Source organism: Pelmatolapia mariae, linkage group LG3_W, assembly GCF_036321145.2.
Source record: "Pelmatolapia mariae isolate MD_Pm_ZW linkage group LG3_W, Pm_UMD_F_2, whole genome shotgun sequence".
Lineage (NCBI taxonomy): Eukaryota > Metazoa > Chordata > Actinopteri > Cichliformes > Cichlidae > Pelmatolapia > Pelmatolapia mariae.
Genome location: NC_086229.1, coordinates 37,471,425 through 37,490,940, shown reverse-complemented (window position 1 = coordinate 37,490,940; position 19,516 = coordinate 37,471,425). Strand labels below are relative to the sequence as shown.

The window sequence follows — 19,516 nt, the reverse complement described above, 5'->3', positions numbered from 1 at the left end:
GGCTGCACGGCATAGGCAAGTTGGGATATGAGACAGCAGCGGACACCATGAATTCTGACCTCCGTTAGAAAATGCAGCTGTGTTTTGTCCAGAACATCGGAGGTTCAGAAGCGATTGGCGATCGTACACCAGTAATGACCCGATTTCTTGAGTGACACACGACAGGAGCAATATAAAAACAAACAAAACTGACAGCGACAGACGAGCAGCCACGTACACCGGCGCCATCTTGAGGTTTGTTAAACAATTTTCTTGAATAAACAAGAAAATTCTTGAAGACTTCTTGAAGACTTCTTCAGCTTCTTCTCAAGGACATCAGCTGCTTGTTTGGCAGCAGAGGCAGTTAAGAAGCTTCCTGAAAAACACTGAACAGTGAGTTCACTGTGGCATATGACAAATTCAGCTTTCTATGTGCAAATGTGTCTGTGTCAACCTTTCAAATGCTGTTGAATCCAAAACATCAGCGGCTCCTTGGCTGCTCACTTCATGCACTTCTGTCTTTGTGACAGTCCAATGACATCACAGCTGTTTCCACCCCCAGTGTCTCAGGACTGGACACCTTTAAACATGTGGAGGATCAAACAGCCGTCCAGCTAAACATACATGAAACTATCAAAGCTGACAATCATTCCAATAACATCTAATGCTACATATATATAGACACAGGACTACAAGGAAATGGCTCTCAGCATCTGGCTGTGGGAACAAATGATCCCTGTTTGTCTTCAAATTGTGTGCATGTTTTAGACGTGTGTCACATGTAGAAACACAAAAATGACACAAAGATGTGTTTGACACAACTGTGCAGCTGTAAGTTGTTTCTAAGGATTCATTGAAGCTCTTCTAACATTCTGGAGACAATCAGTCCATGAATCTGTTCAACACCACAACAATTTGACTTCAATGTGAACGTTTGCCATTAAATAACCTTCTTCATCCAGCTGACAGCATCCTTCATTCTATGATATGAACAGTTCCTCCTGTTGATGACAAACCTCTGACATGATCTGCTTGAGGAGCTTTTTCATGTGAAGCTCTCTGAGCTCAGGGCTAAGTTGCTGTGTTTCATCTTTAAGAGCTGCTGCCTCCTCGCCGTTCTTCTTCTCCTAATGACACCATTTCTGCTTCAGATCTTTCACTGGGCCTAAAACAGATGAAGAGTAGATCTACTGCTGTTCACTGTTTGTGTCAATATGGAGAAATATGAAAGACAAACACAGCACATACAGAGAAATGTAGACAGAATGTGCAGCCAGTGCAGTAAATGGTCTAAATATCAGCTCTTTAGAAAATGATCCTGATGAACATGAAACTAACATCCAAGGAGAAACACAGCTTCCTTGTTTCATGTCCAATAACAATAAATGAAGAGCTAATAAAGAGCTATTCTATTGTAAAATGCTGAGATGATTATTAGACACAACCCAGCGGCTCACCAAAAGCCTGCATTGAAAATCTATATGAAAGTAATCTATGCTCATATATGGCAAAATCCTTTAAGTGTCACTGTGTTTTTCATCTGTGCTCTTGTTGGTTGGACAAGTTTGTAAATGACAAAGAGCTCAGTGGACTTTGCATCCATCAAATCCTGTTAGATGTTTGTTTTTCCTTCACAGCTTTGTGATGAAGGCTAAAGAACAGAGATATGAACTATTGCCAATATGAATCCTGATGCATGACGTGGGCACAGACCCACCAAAGCAACACTCAGCTCACCTCATTCCAGGCGCTTGTCTGCTGGAGACCATGAGCCTTGTTAGTCACACATTAGCACCGTGGTAGGAAACAGCCTCCATCATTTCATTAGATCTGAATTTGGACTGTTTCCCTCTGGATGAGAACCAAGTCTGTCAAATCTATTGATCCAACACAAACTATCAAACACATTGGCTCACAGTCAGATTGGCTTTGTATGGATGGTGTAACAGGGGCTGGGAAAGGATGCTGAAAGCTGAATATAATACAGAACAATAACAGGACATATAATCATGTAGAAACATGATCTTCAACAGGCACACTTCTATTATTCATGATCACAAAGAACTTGTGCAGCCCTGATATCAGCCCTAATATATGAGTGTGTTTGCCCAAAGATTGAAACAGCATCAACATGACAGCTGGAAGAAATCTTCTCTCAGCCTTGTTTGGCAGAAGATCCCTGCAACAAAGATTGTAGCTGAAAGATGACGTGTGTAAAGTTTGTCTTTGGGAGGGTTGAGGCTGTTTTTAGACCTTTGATAGTTTCAATCCAGTTCTGAAAGACAGAAATAAAAACAACATCATTAAGATCAGATCATGGAGCTGTTTCCTGCCTTGTTTCTAGCTTCACATTACAAGACTTTACTACAATAAAGATGCTAACATGTATCTGTAGGAACAACATCATTGAATCTATAACAACTGGAGCCAAACCAGTGGCTCTGCTGGGATCACTGGTGAGCCAACACTTCCTTGTTGATGCAGATTTCAGGGCTTCCTGTTGCTCCTCCGTTATAACTGTTCTCTCTTCTCAACACATGATGACACAAAGGAATCAGCAGTGACGAAGATGATGCTGAAGCACACATTTCACACATATAACAGAGCAGTCCAGTTACACACACCTCTGCTTGACATTAGGCCTCAAACAAAGACACAAAACACTAACTTGACTCTAAATAGAAGAAACTGGCAGCTTTTTCTGTTCTGTGCTTATATTTGACACACATGCTTCTCTTTGTGCAAACACACATCGCACTATAAGGGTAAGCTAGCACACAATGATTGGACAGCACAGTGATGATGCTGGGAGATCCTATACGAAGCAACACAGAAACACTGAGAACTTTAAACATTGATTATATTGAGATAAGCAGCCGACCCAGTCTAGATAAAGGCCAGCAGCTGGGACCGCTGCTGCACCAAAAACAGGTTTCAGTGTTTCCATGTGTGTGTGTGTGATGTCTTTACTTATACTGGTCAATAGACTTTAGTCAACACATGATTGAAAGGTGTTACACATGAAATAAAAACAGTGTTTCATCTTTATTCCTGTGAAGCAGCTGCATTATAACCAATCTGCTCCTTTGTGGCCTTTAAAACAGCTTAAATAACTGTTGTTATATTTGTTTCTGCTCCTCTTGGACAGACGACTCTTGAAAAGACATTTTTGAATTTCAATGTGACTTTAACTGGATAAATATGGGATATATAAACGTCTGCAACAAACTGATTCCAGCTTCTACCTCATGATAGGAATGTTTTTGTGGCTCAAGATGACCTGATATCTTTCATGATGGAGACATTTGACACATGTTTCACATATTAGAGACCAACAAGTTCTTCATAGCAGTTTAAATACGGGGAGTCACTTTTGGGCCCAGCAGATAAAACAGAGCCAATATTTCCTTCTTTATTTAAGTGACGTGTGTCACAGATGTGACCTAGTAAAGTGTAGCTGAACATTAGTAACGTTATTAACACTCTCAGCTCGTCCTTGTTCCAGACCTGAAGATCCTCTTCTTTCATTCAGCAGCAGCTGATACACCTCCTGTTGTCAGGCCTGCAGGTTTATCCCTGTGCTGCTCTCCTCTGTCTTTTGGTGGACAAACTTTTTTTAACTGGCACACATCATTTGTGGGGCATCTTATTGCAAAACCTGATTGTTCTCTCATTTTAGTTTTAGTAATATTTTTAAATCGTTGTACAAAATGAAAAAAACGGCAGGTGTATTGGCTGCATTTTTAGATAAATAGTTGTATATGTTTGCAAAATGTACAATTTATATTTGCATTTTGTTAGGATTCAGAGATTCTTTTATTGCTACCATATAATCTGCCTTATGATAAATGCATTAATAACATGTTTTACAGTATTATTTTATCAGTAATATTTCTTACAGGGTTCATATTGCATTGAATATGTTTGTCATCACAGTGACCTTTCTATTCACAGGTTGAGTTCATTTTATACACAGTGCATAACTGTGCTGGTTTAGAGTTGATGTTCCATCCAAGAGGGTTTTAAGCTTCACTGGTGGGAGTGTCCAGGTGATACATGTTGAGGGAAGATGAGAACATAGCAGGTTAATTGCATGCATGCTTACAATACACATAAATCTAGTAGCAGGCCTGAGCGAAGGCCCAAGTGTCTTCTGCTTCTTTTTGAGACCTGCTGCAATTCAGTTTACTTAGTGATTGATGACGAGGGTCAATTATTAGCTCTCAGAAACCCTGAAGATTGAAGTTTATTACCTCAAAAGGCAAGTGTTATAGAAAAGAGAAGTTATATGTCTGTTTATAGTTATTAAGATGTACATGATGTACCCTTGTCTGTAAACAATGTATTTTTGACCTGTATTGACGTGTACGTGGGGGCGTGATCCTCTATGCTATAAAACCAGAACCCAGTGTATTTTTGTCAGAGGAAACAAGGCATATGCTGATGGTTCTTCTCCTGTGTTAATAAACTCATCGTTTGATTGCACTTTTCTGGAGCCTCCGTCGTTTGTTGTTCTGGTCTCCAGTTGATCGATCTCGCTTCATTTTCAAGTTATAAAAATTTACTCAACATGTCTGTGGGTTTTTTTACAGGAAAAAAATACTACTAGGATTTTAAGTTCTTTGTGTGATTATAGATCAGTAATACTAATGCAGTATGTCAGTGAAAAAAACAACTAAATTCAGTTGAGCTGAAAAGAACGATATCAAACTGTCATGGTTCTGGGTCGGTGACCCAGTGTTTTTGATTTTGTACTCTTATTTTTGATATTATGAATTATGACAGTTTGTTTTGGTTTCCCAAGTGTTCATTCTGTGCTCCCTCTGTTTTCCGTCGTCCCTGCCTGTGTATCCCCTCTAGTGTGGTCAGGTCCCTGTGTGAAGCCCGCGTCTCGGAGTCTGTGTCCTTGCGTGTGTGTGTGTTTCCTGTTTTATTGTGAAAGTCTTTGTCTCTTGTCAGTGTGTTCAGTTTCACCTCTCCCCTGTCTCGTTAGCCTAATTTCTCCCAGCTGTGTCTCCCTCCTGTCTCTTATCCCTTGATTACTGCCTCAGTGTATTTAAGCCCAGTGTGTCTTTGTGTCAGTGTCGCGTCGTCCCTCAAGCTGTGTGTTCCTTGTGTGCCTCCCCGTCAAGTGTAAGTTTATATTTCCCAGTTTAGTTTTGTATGCTTTCCCCTGCCAGCAAATAAAGCTGAGTTTTGAGTTCATCCTTCGAGTCTGAGTGTCTCCACCTTGGGTCCTACTCCTGCCTGCCACACAGCGTTTCATGACACAAACAAGGCAAGGGGAAAAATAAAATGAAACAATTTGAGGGTGAAATACAAACGTAAACTCAAAAGGCGTCAAAAATGGGCAGTTGTATTTCAGACCTCAGAGGGTTAATCCAACAAATCATGAAAAATTATTGGGCTACATATTTATTTATTATACAGGCTATACAGTACATAAGATCAAAACTCACATGTTTTATGTAACTAAAGTGTGTAATTATGTGGGCTACAGACAATAATTAAGTTATAGACTATATTTATATGAAAAACGTGTATACTTATTGCATTTGAATCATTTTAACCATATGCAACCACCTGCATGTGTCTTTGAAAAAAAAGGCTTTGATTTTGCCACCCTAAGAAAATTTCTCTAGATCCGCCCCTGAACCTGTCTGGGATCCTTTGTTGTTCTTTTGATGCAGAGTTACATTATAAATATAAAGAGTTATTTCAGAGTCTCATCAGTTTTCCTGCATGTCTTTATTGAACACATCAGCAGGGCTGAAGCTCTCATGTTAAACACACACTGATCTATGGACACGTTCATGTGTTTCTAACAGAACCAGGCTGTTATCAGCTGCACTAACATGATGTCACACACACTGAATGTAACAGTGACATCATCACACAATCAGCTGTGATTGTTTCACTGTCATCAAACTAGTCAACAGGAAGTAGAATCAATAGAAACAATCATTTACTGACAGCATGTCTGATGGAAATAAGTGCAGATTATGTATGAAGTATAACTGCACACAGTAACTGTGTTACAATAAGGACTTAACAGCGCCCTCTGCTGGAGTGTTTCAGTACTGCGTTAACTAGAATACACCACCTCCTCCTCCTCCTCACACCACCTGCTACAGCTCTACTCTTCTATGACTACAGTCATCCACAGCACTGATGTGAGGTCACATGGTTCATATGTAAGGAGCACAGAGACGTCCTAGCAGCTGACCTCAGGCCAGTTTAATGACTGTGAGCAGCAGCTGTGTTCTTGTCACTGTGACAGGGAGACACTCTCAGACACAGCGCTCATGTCAGCTTGTTCTCATGCAGGAGGATCAGGAGCTCCATGTTTGTCTTCATGTTTGAATCATGATGTGTTTGTGCCATCAGAGTCTGTCATGAGTACTCAGGGTTTCACAGCAGCTCTTCTGGATGCTGACGAGGACTCCAACCTCATGTTTCACCTCTCTGAGCTTCTGATGTCTGTGAACACTCGTGTTTCTTCTCTGGGCTCATCTGGACAAAAACACCTTTCTGTGTTTGGCTGCAGCCTCATTGTGACTGACAGGAAGTGTGTTATCCATGAGCTTCTTTGTTTGCTGCTGTGTTTCCTGTCTGTGGACAAACACGAGTGTTTCAGCTGAGGACTTGGTTCCTTCCACCTGTCCATACAGGACATCACGCTGTCTTTTCTCTTTAAATGCAGCTCCAGGTCCTTCCACGTGCTGTATTTGTGCAGTTTGTAGTGTGTCCTGGGAAACGTAGCACACATGGTGTTCTTCTGCTGTTTCCTCCTTTCACTGAGTGTGAAACACTGACGCTGTGCTGTTGTTCACAGAGCTGATTCTAGCTGCAGCTGGACTCTGTCATCTAACTGAATGTGTTGGTGCTGATCACGGGGCTCTGAGGGGGGAGCAGCAGGAGGACTCTGGATGCTGACGTCAGTGTATCTGTGGAAGCTCACACAGCGTGTCTCTGTCATTCAATATTGTGCTATATATTGTATCTATGCAAAGATGAACAGACTGTGTGTTCACTGGTCTCTGTGCTGCTGACTGCTGCAGCTCTGATGTCATCATCACTCCCTCCTCCACCCTCAGCAGTCCCAGCATGCTGCTGTGGTGCACCCCACCCTCACTCTACACCTGAGCCATAGACCACACCCTCCACCTCAATATACACCAGTTTTCTCTGCTATGGAAATGAGATCAGGAGGAAATCATCATTATTATTATTTAATAAACGCTCACATTAATGTGGGCTTATTTGTTTCATATTAGAAACATTAGTTGAGTGTTTTTAGTATAAAATGGTGAAAGTCCCTCTTTTTGCTCCTCCCCTCACCTGTGGATGGACGGTGCTGTTACCGTGGTGACAGCTGTGATGTGTTTCAGTCCTGCCTGGTTATCACTGCAGGAATCTTTCACATTTATTACAGGTAATAACTCTGATTTTTCTGTGTATTATGAACTAAATGTATCCTGATACACACAGAGATGGATGAGCAGAGGTCACATGATGAAAGAAAAAACATGGAGTCTTTGATTTATTTAGATATTTATTGATGAGTGCAAACAAACCCTGACACTGAACCATCGTCCAGCAGAACAAACCTGATCACATGACCTGCTGACCCAAACAGTGAAAAGCTCCATGGCAACAACAACAAACAGCCTCACATATGTTAACAGAGGCTGTTAGAAGCACAGAGTCTTTACAGTCTTTCTCCTGTTTGTACACAGATCTCTGCACATCTTCATCACAGTTACTCACAGACGTGCAGAGTGTGTGGATATCAAAGCTAAGTTTCCACCATGTTTGTAGTCTGTACTGGGACTCATGGAGCATCTCTCTATGAGCACTCAGTGCTTTAAACAGTGAGTCCCAGTTTAACCAGCAGCCTTCACACCACACATCACACAGACATGGAAACTTCAAACCCTCAGACTGAAGTCACTGGCAGTCTCTGGCACCAGCGACTGCGCTAACAAACACACAGCAAACAGTGAAGGTTTGTAGAGAAAGCTGGTTGGGTAATACCAAGTATGCAGTGAAGGAGGCGGGGTTACATTACTAGATGATTAAACATGAAACTATTTTGCTGATAATAATTGAAACGATTAAAGAAAATCAACAAGATATTTATTCAAGATAATTCATAACTTTATAAACTGGAATGATGAAATTATATTGGCTGGATCTGATTATTGGGGGGTCATGACCCCCGTAACCCCCATGGAAATGACGCGCCTGGTCCTGAGGTCAAATCCACCATCTTTGTTTCAGTGCTTCATGTTCTCCCGTGTTTGTGTGCGTCCTCTCCGGTACTCCGGCTTCCTCCCACAGTCCAAACACATGCAGTTAGTGGGGTCAGGTTAACTGTGAGTGGTTGTGTCTCTGTGTTATTCCACCTTAATAAATGACTTCCTGTTAGCATTAAGTGCTTCTGTAGGACTGATGTCATTTTCATGGTTGGATCATTTAAATGAAGCTGGACTCAGATGCAGTAAATAAGTTGATTGATCATTAATGAATAAAGCTGGTTAAATCCATCACGCGGACACATGTGATTGTGTAGTATTGATCCCAATGCTGGTATTAGTCCTGGATCAATAACACTGGATAGATGCGTTCAGCATGGAGCCCTGAGCTGTGTTACAGACAAACATGAAACTGACAGGTCTGTGTCATTCACAGTCTGTAACACTTCTAAACAACAGAGGCTGACCCAAGTGCCTCAGAGCCAGGCACGCTCACATCACAGCTCTCTAAAGAAGTTTCAAAATAAGAGCTGAAAGCTGTGTTTGCTTGTGTTATTATTGTGGAGACTAACATTCAGTGATCATGTGTTCAGACTCATAATGATTACTCTCATAAATCCTGATCTTTGTATTTCCTGTGTGTTGGATCAATAACTGAGATTCATCGTATCACACAGCTGTGCTGCTGCTGCTGCTGGTGATGTCAGCACATCTGGAACAATACGAGGTATCTGCTACCAGACTGAGCAGGACGTGAGACCTGTGGACTGTTTAAAGCTGTCCCTCCACAGCTCACTCAGACCTGATCCACACCTCAGTGAGATTCTCTGACTTCCTCAGTAGAGACAGAAACCATTCAGATCTGGGACGATCAGCTGACTGATGATGTCACACAGACTGTGTTTTTCAGGAACAGTGATTCTGATGTGAGCCTGCTAGCTGACAGCAGACCTGATGAAAGCACATGTTGACATCTGTGAGGACAGACTGGACTCTTTGACTGCACCTTGGTTCTCCTCAGAGGTCTGTACAGGAGCATGTCCACCCCCACTGAAGATCTCAGTCACTGTGAAACATAGAAAGCTGCTTGTGTGGCCTCTGCCTCACATGTAGATGCAGCTACAGGTTTCTCTGTCAGTCAGACTGAAACAGTGTCCTGATGCTGCATCATTCAGCTCTGTGCCCCAGTCAGCATCACTGTGTCTCCCAGTGTCAGTGTTTCTTTTCCTGTAACACTCAGCACAGGCTCAGCTGGTATCCAGTGTTGGACTTTCAGCTGCTGTCATAGATCCTCTAACATAGATCAGCTCTGCTACATGTTGTTAGATCAGTGCAGCTGCCTGTCATGTCCTGATGTTTCTCTGGGTCAGCAGCTTCTCCATCAGAGGTTCACATGGAGCTGATCCAGTATCTCCAGTAACTGTGTTCTGTGCCTCACTGGTTCATCCTTCTGTCTGTGTGACGTCAGTCAGATGTTAAACTCTGTAATCTTCACTGTGTCACAGAGTTCAGTGAGTCCCGTTATTCACAGGATCAATCAGATCATCAGAGATGATCAGCAATCAGTGGTGCCAACAGCGCCTCCTGTGGTGAGAGGATGCAATAATGCAATGTAGCATTTTTACACTCAACACTTCCAGTCATGGAAACTGTCTGTTGGATCTGTGTGACGTTGCTTTCTTGTGTTGCTTTCTTGGTTAGAGTTCCTCACAAATGTCCAGATGATTCTTCTAATGAGGCGTCGACCATGTTTTCAGTTCTTTGGAAGAAAACATCGCCCTTTGCCATCCTTACTTTTCTTTGACTTCTTCAAATGCAGCTGAACTCCAGCTGGTATTTGATTGGACTCTGCAGCTGTTTCTGGTCATCAGTTCATTCCTGCAAACCTCTGAACCTGAACAACAATGATGCTGCATTGCTGGCTGATCCCAAAAGCTTGATTCTGTTCATCTGGACGTTTTCACGTTTGCTCACTGATCAGGTGACTTCTTCAGTCTCAGCTGACTGCAGCTTTACAACCTTACAAACAGCACATTTGCACAATGACTGAAACCAGCAGCACCTGATATATATGATACTAATATAATACATATACATATATAATCCATACTAATGATGAAGGAACTGAGCTCACAGTCAGTGAGCATTTGGTGAACTACTCAGTTTATTTTGGGCCTCAGAAATGCTCACTCTGTTTGTACATCACTGTCAGCAATAGACTCATTCTGCTGTGTGGACAGGAACACATGTGACATCACTTCCTGTTTGTTTGTGACTGAAGAGGAAGAAGTTTACAAGGAATCATTTAGAAGAGTTTCAAACATCAACTGATTGAATCCATGAATGTGAAAACGTGTTTGTGAGTGAAAGAGACAGACATGTACAGACTGAACTGTTCAACAGTCAGAGTGTTTCTCTAACAGGAGACACTCTTTACACTCAGCACAGGGACACTGAGGAACCAGGAGACCAGGGACTGAACCCAGGATAAAGAGTTTGAGTGAATGTGGTGTTGAAGGTGTGGAGGTGGATCAGAGTGTCAGAGGAGACTCTGTAGAAGGACAGAGTGCCAGCAGGACAGTCCACATACACTGCTGCTCTGTTAGAGACAGAGGAGGAGGAGAAGGAGGAGGAGGAGGAGGAGGAGATGGATGTTTGTCTATTATTGTGCCTGACAGAACGAGGACCATCATCAGTGCAGTACAGACTCCAGGACTGATCATTCCATCCAAACAAACAGTCACTGCCTCCTTTCCTTCTGATGCTTCTGTAACTCACTGATATATAAACATCTGCTCTCCACTCGACCTCCCAGTAACAGCGACCAGTCAGACCATTTCTACACAGCAGCTGAGGCCAAACATCAAATCTGTCTGGATGATCAGGATATGACTGAACCTCCTCCACATGTGTCACCTTCCTGTTGTTGTCAGACAGTTGGAGGTTTGTGTTCACTGTGTTTGTGTCGATTGTGAGTTGACAGGAATCTGATGGAGAGAACAAACACAATCCAGCTGCAGTTATTGATCCATCATCTGTTCATTGATTGACACTTTGATGATGACTCCTGACATGATGAAGATGGTTGAATGTGTGCTGCTTTGTTTCCATGAATCCCATTAAAAACACACTTACACTTCCTCAGACCTGGTCTCAACCATCGGACTCCAGCAGGCTCCGCCCTGAAAGGAGGAGGGGTCAGAGCAGTCAGCATGCACACATGGACATTACATGGCTCTCACACACACACTGTTACACACTGAGCTCAAAGCTCGGCTCCACTGTTTTATTCAAAGAAATCTACATTTATTTATCAGCACATTTAAAAGCAGCTTGAGCCAAAGTGCTGCACAGAGTAGAGATAAAATAGGAAACATATGTAGCCAAGTGAACTGAAACTATGTGTGACGCCCACAAGTGTATGGTCACAATTATATTTTTTTTGTGAATTGTTTTGATGTGAAAGACCTGATTTTATGGTGGTATTGCACTTTTCATTTAGAGTTATGGACAATGTAATTGCGTGGCATTGCCACAAGGGGGAGATAGCGCTGACTGCGATAGGTCGTTGCAACGCTTCTGTGCCTCAGACGAGGAAGAGCCTGCAGACCTAACGCAACTCATGTCTCCTGTCTCTGCTTTTCTGTTAAAAATACAGGTTAGTACTTTAAGTTTGCTCACGGCAATGTACATATAAAGGCCAGTAACCTTTTTCTGTCTTTGGTTAAAGACCGCAAATGTTGTGAGAGAGTGTGTTTTCACCAACTGAGAGTATGCTAACTATATCGCCATTTGTAATGGAAGCCGCCATTTCACTCGTAGTCTAAATAGGCAGCTGGTCTTATTATCTGTTTTATTTTGTGACAAATGCAGCTCTTAGACACTTCTTTTTTCCTGACATTATTTGAAGTTATAGTTGATTAGAACCTACCCAGTCCTTATGTGTCAAATGTAAATAGTCTGATGTATACTGTTTGTGGATGACTGTGAACTGTTTGTGAGCAATGATAGAATATTTTTGTTTATTGGTTACTAATGTAATATATTGTTTGAATCTGTTAAAGTATAAAGAATATATAATGGTATATAAGCGGGTTAATTGCAGTGTTAATCGTACTGCACAGAAATGTTTTTGATGCTGAACAGCATTAGAATTTGGTTACAGATTTATTGTAAATAAGGACACTCATACAATGATTATTTTGTAAGTTTATTCTTGCGAGAGTGCAAGGTGACCAAAAGAGTTTGAGCTATGGACTTAATTGAATGTGTTTTTGTTGTTAAAAGAGAAATGTGTGTGTTTGAATGAAAAGAAAAGGACGTTGTTAAATTCTGTTAATAAATCAGACGAGGAAGAGCCTGCAGACTGAACGCAACTCATGTCTCCTGTCTCTGCTTTTCTGTTAAAAATACAGTTTCAAAACAAGCCCATCGAAGGCCTGTAACATATGCATGGAAAGGGGGATTGTGTTTATGGCTGGTTGCCTGTCTACCAGAGGTCTGTTGTAGAGTTGTCATGGTGATGACTAGACCTCGCGGTTTGGGGGTATACTGTCCCTTTAAGAGCCGCTGTAAGCCAGAGCACGCATGCACTCAAGTTTGCGTCACACACTGAGCACTGTGAGCGGGAGCACTGGAGAGTCAGAGGCTGCAAACGATTCTGTGGCTAGCTACACAAGAGGTAAATGTGCCAAAAAAGTGTAGAAATACTGCAAAATATTGTCACCAGTGTAGGAGACTGTAATTAGCTTAGGAAGCTAAGGTTCTTCAGCGATGATTCGATGTTTGTGACCATTTCTGTAGAGTTCTGAACGTGCGACGCGTGTATGTTTAATGGTCACGTGCTGTGAGAGGGACTGAAGAGCGGGTTGGCGTGAGTAGTAACAGTGTCATAACAGATTTCAAAGTTGTTAAGTTTATACTGTTACTCACTTTGCATAACTCTGCATATTTCTGTTTGATTCAGAGGGGAGATCACTTGCTGTGTGATTTCTGCACGTGTATTTGTCCTAACACAGTAGCTGTGTGGAGAAACCAAAGTGAGTTCATGATGTTCCCCCATAGAAATGTATATGTTTAACAGAGAGTTTACAGTGTACTTTATTGCCAGTTGAACTGCGAAATTGTGGGATGTAAACAATGTGTTTATTTGTTTTGTTTTCTCTTTTTTTTGTATTGGTTTCTAGACAGGTCACTACTGTTGTCTATACTGTCTAAATTTAAAGTGTACATATGATAGTTACTGTTGTCTCAGACCCTGAAAGACAGTTTTAGGCTGAGCCAGTGGAATAGTTACATTTTACCGTTTTCACTCAAAACTGTTGTATTAAAACTTTGCTCCTCCGAGTACAGTCGGAGAATAAAAAAGCCCACAAAAGAGTATTTCCTGTGTCCTGTCTAATTCCACCATGACCGGGCCACACATACACAGTAATTGCTATAAAGACTCGTCAGAATTGAAAGCTACAGAGTACAAATGTGTTTCCAACCGGGTTTTAAAAATGTCGAGTGTTGGTGACGACCTGATGTGAAGGGCGACTGTTCCAGAGTTCGGCTGCAGCGATCGATAAAGCTCACCTCTGTTTTTACGGCTAGTTCTGGTCAGAAGGTGCTTATCTGCAGACCTGAAGGCTCGACTTGGATTATTTTTGTTAAAGAGAGATAAGATGGAGCTAATCCATTCAGAGATTTAAAGACAAACAACAAGATCTGGAAGTGGATTCTACGACGTACTGGTAACCAGTGGAAAAAGCTGGTGATGGGTTGTCTAGCACAGAGCCACCGCTGGAACCACACAATTCATGAGGGAGAGAACTGTGACAGCGCCGTTCCTTCACTTGACCTCAGTCGCTCTCATCTGCTCCCTCATAACACTGCTCTTTATTGAGCTTACATGAATATGCATAAGTTCATTAACATATGACGTCTTACACAGGTATGAACAAAGAGTACCAGTCTGTGCATTGTGTGTGTGTGTGTGTGTGCGTGTGTGTGTGTGTGTGTTCCAGATTTGACCCTGTGAAGACTCCCCAAAGCTGGTGCTAAGAGTCCAACGGTCCCCCTAACAAAGGGCTCTTATACTTAACCAGACACAGAGTAGGTGTCCTCCTATACCATCAATCAGTAGGTATGACCTCTCTCATGACCTTAAGGTGTGTGTGCATGGGCAGAAATGTTACCACGGACAATTTCTTCACATCACTTTCACTTGCGCAAAAACTTCTTAGACGGAAAACCACCATCCTCGGCACAGTCAACAAGATTCGCCGGGAAATTCCTCAATCCACTAGATACACAGATCGCAATGAATTCACCACTCAGGTAGGCTGCAGGTCTTTTGTGGTTCTATGTTCATGTGTTTCACTGTGTGTAAAAGTGCTATGGAAATAACAATTTATCTTATTTCTTAGGTGTTTTCAACCTCTGCTGCCACGCTGACGGCGTATGCGGCCAAACGGAAGAAGACAGTCTATATTCTTAACAGCATGCACAGCATGGTTCAGACTGATAACACCACCAAAAGGAAGCCCAACACTGTCACCCTTTACAACACCACAAAGTGTGGCGTGGATGTGATGGACCAGATGGTGCGGGAGTACACGGTCTGCAGAGGAACACGGCGCTGGCCAGTTGCTGTGTTCTATAACATGATTGACATGGCAGCACTGAATGCACATGTGCTTTATCAAGCATGCAACGGGACGCAGGAAAGACGGGTGGACTTCCTGGTGGAGCTTGCAAGAGAGTTGGCTAAGTCTCATATGGCTGGGAAGAAGGCAAGAAAAGAACAGTTGCTTCGGACACAACCCTCCACACCTAGCCCTGGAAAAAGAGCCACGTGTCAGGTCAAACACAAATGCAAGAACAATCATGCCACTGTGCGATGTGTTCACTGCTACAGATACACATGTGGTAAATGCAGACTACAGATACCATGGCAGTGCCAGGATTCTGAGTGATTGAAATGTGCTCACTCACTTTTTATTGTTAGTTGTAAATATGTGTACAAATGGTTGTTTTTTATTTTGTTTTTTTGTACTGTTTTATCAATAAATCGCAGCAACAAAGGAAATACACCCATGTGTGTTGATTTCTCCCTAAGGCAAACTAAAACACAAGTTTGCTTGTGGCTCAGGAAACTAACCACTCCAAGTGGTTCAGCATGGCCCCACCTTATTTACATAACAAAGGCATGTGTTCACAGGTGATTAAGGATATTAGCTAAAAGCCTACCAGCCATTTGGCTCGACGGCGGGTTTTAAAGGTAGAAAAGCCAAATGGCTGCTCTCTGGAACTTCTAGTGTTAAAATTAGTCTTATTAATCTTTCTGGGTCACAAAATAAACTTTTAAGATATTTTCAGGCGAGAATGTAGCTGTGTAAACATCAAATATCTGCTCAGTTTATCAAGATTTCGCATATTTGCAAAAGTGCTTTGACATTTTTTAGAGACACCTGCTACCCACCAGCTCGATAGCAAGCCGGGAGCTCGAGAGTCACTGAAGCCACCGAGAACGGCACAACTCCCGGCACATCATTTTCAGATCACCGCGGACTTTCGCTACTCGGGTTAAACGTAATATATAAGTCACTTAGATAACCTAAAAATGTTATTGTTTGTCTTTTTTCAGTGTTTTGTTTGTTCGTGAGTAAATCGGTTTGGCTGAGATTAAAGTTATTAGATTAGATTAGATAAAATAAAACTTTATTAATCCCCCGGGTGGGTTCCTCCTTGGTTTTTACACAGCTAACTAAACGTCAAACAGAAAACTGATTAAACAGAAGTCTGAGACGGTCGAGAATTTACACCAGTGTCCTGTTATATTTTAGATAGCAAGGAGCAGATGGCTGAGTTTATTAACCTCCACTGAGACAGTGGTGACGCTAATCAGAAGGCTAGACCATCCAATTTCCCCAGCTGTTTACTTCCGGCCTACCCGACCGTCTGAGGACCTGGCCCACGAAGACCGCGAAGGCCGGGTCCTCAGGAGGATGCAACCCATGAATTTGGACACGACGAATGTGAGCGGCTAATTCTAAGTATGCTGTTGTAAATAGCTAATGCTAATTTAATGTGAATTAGCATTATTCAATAATGCTAACACTGTTTTCTCGTACTTATTAAAAATGATAGTAGCTAATACTAATACTCTTTTCAGTTGGGTAACAACGATGTGAGGAGTTAATGCTAAAAGCCGCTAAAAGCTAACTGCTTTTAGCGGCTTATTCTAATTAGGGGTGAATAATTATTAGCTGCTAATGCTAATACCGTTTTCTCTGTCTTTATATCAATATGAGCAGCTAATGCTAATTTGATGTGAATTAGCATTATATTAGTGAGGAGTTAATGCTAAGCAGGCTACCATTAGCAACTAAAGCTAATTTGAGGTAAATATGCATTAGTAGCTAATGCTAATACCCTTCTCTCTAGTGTTATAATGATGTGAGACATTAATGCTAAAAAGGCTGCCATGAGTGACTCCTTTCCCTTGCATTATAAAGATGTGAAAAGTTTATGCTAAGTAAGCTGCCATTAGCAGCTAATGCTAATACTGTTTTCCCTTGCTTTCTACAACTTGAGCAGCTATTGCTAAGTAGGCCACCTAGCTCTGCTAAGGATTTATGTGACCATGATGGAAAATGATATGCTAATGCTGCTAAGCTAATGCTGTTTATGGGCCCTGTTAGAGGGCCCTTGTTTGAGCTCGGAGTCAATGAGGCCATTTACGTGGAAAGGGAAAGACCATCTCTGAATCGAGGAGGAGGCCTAAGGGTACATCTGTCACCATCTTACAATGCTGTGAATGCAGCAATTCCCCAACTCTCTGTGAATGGTTCTCATGGCCAGTGATCAGTGGTCTTTGATCAGTGGGTTTTGGTCAGTGATTGTTGATAAATGGTCATGAGAATTTGTATAATTATGATTAAGGAACTGACCTCCCAGTCCATTGTTCCTTCAGTGGGCTGGTTTCAGTACTTATGCAGTCAGCTGAGACTGAAGAAGTCACTTGAATGAGTGACGAAACGTTTCTCCCACAAAACGCTACGTCCAGATGAACAGATTCAACTTTTGGAGATTTACTTTCCTGGATGATTGAGAATGCATCAAGACGTTCCATTTCCAAATGTTAGCTGACACTTTATTAGATACACTGGCATCTATCTCAGATATACCTGTGACCTAGATGTTCCTGCAAACAGACTCCTTGGAGACACCCTACATAAATATCCATGTACTATCCAGCTAGACTAGTGTGTCTGTCCCTGAAAATATTACTGCATGTGTGATTGTTCATGTCCCATCTGCAGGATACAAACATGAAGTGAGTGAAAGACGCAGGAAATGTTTCCAGCTCTTCCTCCTCTATCACACATTCTTCATACCTGAGAGTGTCCAGTCTCCAGCCTTGATCCTTCAGTCCACCCGACAGCAGCTTCATTCCTGAGTCTCCTGGATGATTGTAACTCAGGTCCAGCTCTCTCAGATGGGAGGGGTTGGAGCTCAGAGCTGAGGCCAGAGAAGTACAGCCTTCCTCTGTGATCAGACAGCCTGACAGACTGCAGACACACAAAACAACAATCTATCTGTCAACAATCGTTTTCCCTTTGTCACAATAACATTTTTCCATTTACATCCATTCAATGTAACTTTATTTATAAGTGACAATACCCAACAGACAACAACACTCATCTGAAGCTGTTTAACAGTGTAAGGTAACAGCCTCCAATATTAGAGAGAAAGCCCCAAACATCAATCCACGGTGAGCAGCACTTGGTGATGGTGGGAAGGAAGAACTCCCTTTGACACAAAGATCCTCCCAGTGAAAACAGGCTCCAGGAGGAGCATCTACCATGACTGGTTGCAGGGTGAGGGGAAAGACGAGATGAGCTCAGAGAGACAAGAACAAAACACAAACTAAGGAGAGAGAAGACAAAGGTTAAGGACATGCAGTAGTGACAAATAAAAGCATCAGGAGTGAAAAGAGGGGAGTGGAGAAGAAAGCAGAGCGTCATGGGAAGTCCACCAACAGCCTGAGCCTATAGCAGCATAACTAAGGGATGGTTCAGGGTCACCTGATCCAGCTCGAACTATAAGCTTTATCAAAAAGGAAAGTTTGAAGCTGATCTTCAAAGTAGAGAGGGTGTCTGTCTCCTGAACTCAAACTGGGAGCTGCTTCCACACCAAGTCCAACATAGCCAGACTTTCTTTGTGTTTGCTGTTTTGACAAAACCTCAAATCCCAGTCAGAGATGATGAGCATCATCACAGTGATGATCATTTCTCTGTTAACCCAGGCTTTCTGCTTCAGGATCTGTGCACGCTCACAGAACAAGGAGACCTTTAAACATCATTTCACTAAATGGATGGACTGAGCACAGCCTACAGATGAACTGGTGCTAGAGATCATAAAGAACATCAAACAGTCAAATACAACACTTTAGATGGAAATATGAGATTAAAGCTGCAGACAATCATGAACCTGCTGAATTCATGAACATCAAGAATGCAGCGAGTGGTAAAATAAAGATTTGACCTCAGTGTTTCTGTCTATTCCTAACATGTTCCTAACATGATAACTGCACTTTAGAGCTCTAAAACTGGAACTGACACATATTTAAACTCTACATGTTACTCAGTACATTCAGTTCTGACACTCGCCCACAGTCCAACAAAGGAAACATGGAGATCACATCAGTTTGTCATCAAAGTCTAATTATTAGGGCAACTTAACCTGTTATTATCTCGTTAACTCATTAATTGATTAATGTCAGCAATAATTTTAATCATAGTTTTTAAAATCATGATTATTGTGAAAGTGCTCACTGGCTCTGAATATAAAAGCCATGGGTCACAGGAGGGATGTTGACCATTGCTGGCTTGAAATGCGCGTCATTATGCGTCTCAGCCAATGAGAGTATTGAGGGTGGGCCTAATACTACTGCAGCGCTCACATGACCTGGGACAGAAACATGGAGACAGGTACAGATCTTTGACACGGACATTTTAAACTGTTCCAGAGGGCAGTGTTGATACAACTAAAGTTATTTGGAAGCAAAGTTGAGTTTTTTATCATTGGAGTACTTCAAGTCGGAAGTATCACTTAAATTAATTTCACGCTGTTGATGGCAGCAAACAAACCACCCAAACAAACAGAGGTGGGAGGCTTGGGCAGACTACGTAGATTCAGCTTGTGGGAGGAGTCTAGATAAACCAAAGAAAGACAAGCTAACAAACGCCACAGTGAAGTGAGTAGCTACAAACTGCAGGCCGATTAGTGTT

At 42.1% G+C, this 19,516-nt stretch overlaps 1 protein-coding gene across 1 annotated transcript; it reads right to left on the bottom strand.

The window, feature by feature from the left end:
* Nucleotides 1-10,393: 10,393 nt before the first annotated feature.
* Nucleotides 10,394-11,267, bottom strand: LOC134622476 (stonustoxin subunit alpha-like; the record flags this gene model as incomplete). Its single annotated transcript, XM_063468008.2, has 1 exon — nucleotides 10,394-11,267. A coding segment is annotated over one exon (591 nt), but the record flags the coding sequence as incomplete, so codon positions are not given.
* Between the last annotated feature and the right edge of the window lie 8,249 nt (nucleotides 11,268-19,516).